General features: G+C 32.9%; 1 protein-coding gene across 1 annotated transcript; it reads left to right on the forward strand.

Moving 5' to 3' along the window:
* The first annotated feature begins 599 nt into the window (after window positions 1-599).
* Window positions 600-3541, forward strand: LOC120071854 (thermospermine synthase ACL5-like). Its single transcript, XM_039024258.2, has 9 exons — window positions 600-1010; window positions 1537-1698; window positions 1790-1892; window positions 1995-2083; window positions 2161-2317; window positions 2397-2472; window positions 2567-2625; window positions 2998-3134; window positions 3217-3541. Exons 1-9 carry the CDS (start codon window positions 868-870, stop codon window positions 3305-3307), a joined length of 1017 nt encoding a protein of 338 aa, XP_038880186.1. The 5' UTR covers window positions 600-867; the 3' UTR covers window positions 3308-3541.
* Window positions 3542-3898: the final 357 nt, after the last annotated feature.

Raw genomic sequence — 3898 nt, forward strand, 5'->3', positions numbered from 1 at the left:
TTAAAAAACAATAAAATAAAATGCAATCCATAGTTTATTAAAAGAATAAATGTAGAATTACTGAATAAAAAATTTCCTAACAGAAATAATAAAAAAAAATACACTAAATACCCCTAATATATGAACTCGGCACCCTGAACATCTAAAATGCAGACATATGAACTCACATTCATATGACCTCTAGATATATGAACTCAACTTACTGCGCGAATCAATCCCTAAGGTCCCATTTTGATTTTTGTTTTTAGTTTCTAAAAACTAGGTCTATTTTCTTCTCATATCTTATAATGATTTACATATTTTTTAAGTATAATAATTGAATTTTTAATCAAATTCTTAAAATAAAAATTATTTTTTTAATTTTCAAATTTTGACTTTATTTTTTAAATTATTGATAAAAAGTAGATAATAAAAAAAAAATGGATGGTTGTTTGTCCCTAAAATCTCTTGATATCACATGCACAAGAAGCGTGTAATGATTGTCATTTATTAGATTGGATAGAAGGAAGAAAGGGAAGAAAAGACAGCAATTGAAACCACGCGACCAAATCATCCTTACAAAATCTCAAACGTTGGTTCTATGAAACATTACGAAAATCCAAAACGATTTTTTTCCCCTTATTTTTTGAAGCATACTTTACAACAACGACTACAGGCAAGCCATTTTCCAATGTCATTAATTTTCTCAACTCCCTCTCTCTGTTCTCTTTTTCTAATTTCCAAATCAAAATCATACTTCTCTTCACATTTTCCCTTGCTTCCTTCTTCCTTAAATACCCCTTCTTCCCTCCTTTCTTCTCCATCAAATCTTTCTATCCTTCTCTGTTTCTTTTTCTTTCCTCTCAGTTTCTTCTCTCTGCACCAACAATGGCTGATGTTTCCTCTGCTAATTTGGTTAACAATGGTAATGAACTTATTGAGAAGGGCCATTCCTTAAATGGCTATCGAAAGAGCTGTTGGTATGAGGAAGAAATTGAAGAGAATTTAAGATGGTCCTTTGCTCTCAATAGGTACTTGTTTTCTTACATTTTATATCAAAGTTTTTTAACCGTATTTCGTTTTTAGTTTTCTGTTTTTGATATTTATGTTTGTTTACTTTCAATTTCTCTGTTAATAGAAAGTGAATAACAAAACATATATAAACTTATTTGGGTAGTACTAAAAATGAAAAACCAAATAGTTATCGAATAAACCTTATATTTTGGATTATTTTAAGTGGAGTTCTCGAGACAAACTCATTAAACTATACTCTCAATGTTCTAAGCTGTCTGTTGGATCTTTTACTGTGGTTGTTTTGCTCTAGGCTTAATGAAGGTCCATCAAGTTGAAATAGGGTTGAGATCTTTCAAAAAGTAACACACTTTTTCTCTCCCACTTCAAATCAAACTCAATAAAATAATGGTTTGGTCTTGGAAAAGCCAGACAAGAAACCTTAAAACACAAAAAAGTAGTTTTAGTTTAGGGATTGTTCTTCACTACTTGTCACACAAAAATCTACCTACTTTGTAATGAACTTTTTATTTGGTAATCTTGTAGCATACTTCATACTGGAGCTTCTCAGTATCAAGACATCGCGTTACTCGACACGAAGCCGTTCGGGAAAGCGCTGGTCATCGATGGAAAGCTTCAAAGTGCAGAAACTGATGAATTCATATACCATGAATGCCTTGTTCACCCTGCACTTCTCCATCATCCCAAGTACTTACAGTTTCTAATAGTTTAATTCTCTCTAAAGAATCTCAAGTATAAAATTCTAATATCTTCCTATATTGTGATGTTTTTAACCCAGTCCAAAGACCATCTTTATCATGGGAGGAGGTGAAGGCTCCACAGCAAGAGAGCTACTTAGACACAAGACTGTGGAGAAAGTTGTAATGTGCGACATCGATGAGGTTAAATTTCTTTTTGTTTCGTTTTCTTCTTTTTTAAGCCATTAATCAATACAAAAAAAGCTCTCTAAAACAATAATGATGGATTATTAACCAAATGAACAGGAAGTTGTCGATTTCTGCAAGTCATACTTGATAGTAAACAAAGAAGCTTTCTGTGATCCAAGGCTTGAACTTATCATTAACGATGCCAGGTTCGATTTCAATTATTGCATTTTACGATTCTTCTTACGTTATAGTTGCTATAAGTTCTGGTGGGTTTATGTTGCAGAGCTGAGCTTGAGAACCGAACTGAGCTATACGACGTGATTGTGGGTGATCTTGCAGACCCAATTGAGGGTGGTCCTTGTTATAAACTCTATACTAAATCTTTCTATGAGTATACTGTGAAGCCTAGATTGAAACAAGATGGTATATTTATCACTCAGGTATGTGTGAGATATGAAAATGAAAGAAGTTTGTGAATATATATTAGATTAGGAACTCAACTTGTTAATATCTGTGCAGGCTGGTCCAGCTGGAATTTTCAGCCATACTGAAGTGTTTTCTTGCATCTACAATACTCTAAAGCAAGTTTTTAAATGTGAGAGCAAAACTTGAGGCTATATTATTGTTGTTGGTTTTAGGCCTAAGCTTTTTTAAGTGATTTTTTTCCTTTTTTTCTTTCTAATCTGCAGATGTGGTGCCTTATTCTGCCCATATTCCTTCCTTTGCTGATACTTGGGGTTGGGTTATGGTAAGAAAAATCATACTTTTTTTTTCATGCTTTTGGGCTGAAAATCAAGGCCAAATCTTTCAATATTGCAAAAGATGAGATGAAAGATATTCTAAAGGCAATTTGGGTCATTTTAAACCAAATAATTTTTCAAGGTTGCATTCAAAACTAGTCGCGCTTGTGTACGCTTAGAACACTATTCATTACTGAGAAATGCTTGGTTCGTCCATGAGAATCAAAGTAGGGAAAACAATGATCCGATGACGAGTATTTCATTAAAACGAAACAATATCAGTTCCAAACTGATAAACTTTGAAATGGGGCTCTAGTTTTCTTTTTCTATCATTTCTTTGGAATGTGTTTTAAGCAAGATTTTTTTCTTGAAACTTGCAGGCCTCAGACACCCCTTTTGTTTTGAATGCTGATGATTTGGACCAGAGAATCAAACAAAGAATCACAGGGGAAAACAAGTACTTCGATGGAAAAACATTCTCATCTGCCTCTATATTAAGCAAAGCAGTTCGGAAGTCGTAAGTACACATTTTTGTTTTGTTTTCCTTCTGATTTATTTCAAGATTTGGGAGATGTTAAGATTGGCAAGAAACTTTGCAGACTCGACAACGAGACGCACGTGTACACGGAAGGAACAGCGAGGTTCATATATGGATATGGAGCTGCAGCCTGCAAGCTCAACCAAGTTTGATAGCTTTTCATAAGAGAGGAAAAGAGAAGAAGAAAGAAAGGGCCCCTAAATAAGAGAATATAGAAATCCATCATGTCAGCCTAGAAATGAAACAAAATCTCCTCTAGGCTTCCTTTTTTTTTTTTTCCCTCCCCTTTTTTTGTGTATTGTTTTTTAGTTTTGCTTTCTTATTGTTTATGTAGTGACTTTAAAGTTACAAATATAATAGTAATGAAAAGAGGGGCTTTTAGTTTATATGTTTCTTGTAGTGATGATATTTTATATCCCACTCTCAACACTCTTCCTTGGACAAGGCCCAACTAGCAAAATTGTGGGACACTTTTATTGATTGATATGGAGATGAAATTTAAGCCTTCGATATGAAATGAATTTTTAGGGTTGTTTGGTAGGCATTTTGAAAACAAAAATTTCAAAATAAAAGACTCAATAAAAATAGAGTTATATTTTATGTTTTAAATGTGTTTGGTGTAGCATATTCAAAATGTATATACATTGAAAACATAAAAATGTTTGTGAATGATAAATTTTGGATCAATAACAAATTGTCGTGTCATTTATCAAGTTAATGACGAACTTACAAATCATCAAATT

The sequence above is a fragment of the Benincasa hispida genome, chromosome 1 (assembly GCF_027475165.1).
Source record: "Benincasa hispida cultivar pf3 chromosome 1, pf3_genome.v1.1, whole genome shotgun sequence".
NCBI classification, from domain to species: Eukaryota; Viridiplantae; Streptophyta; class Magnoliopsida; order Cucurbitales; family Cucurbitaceae; genus Benincasa; species Benincasa hispida.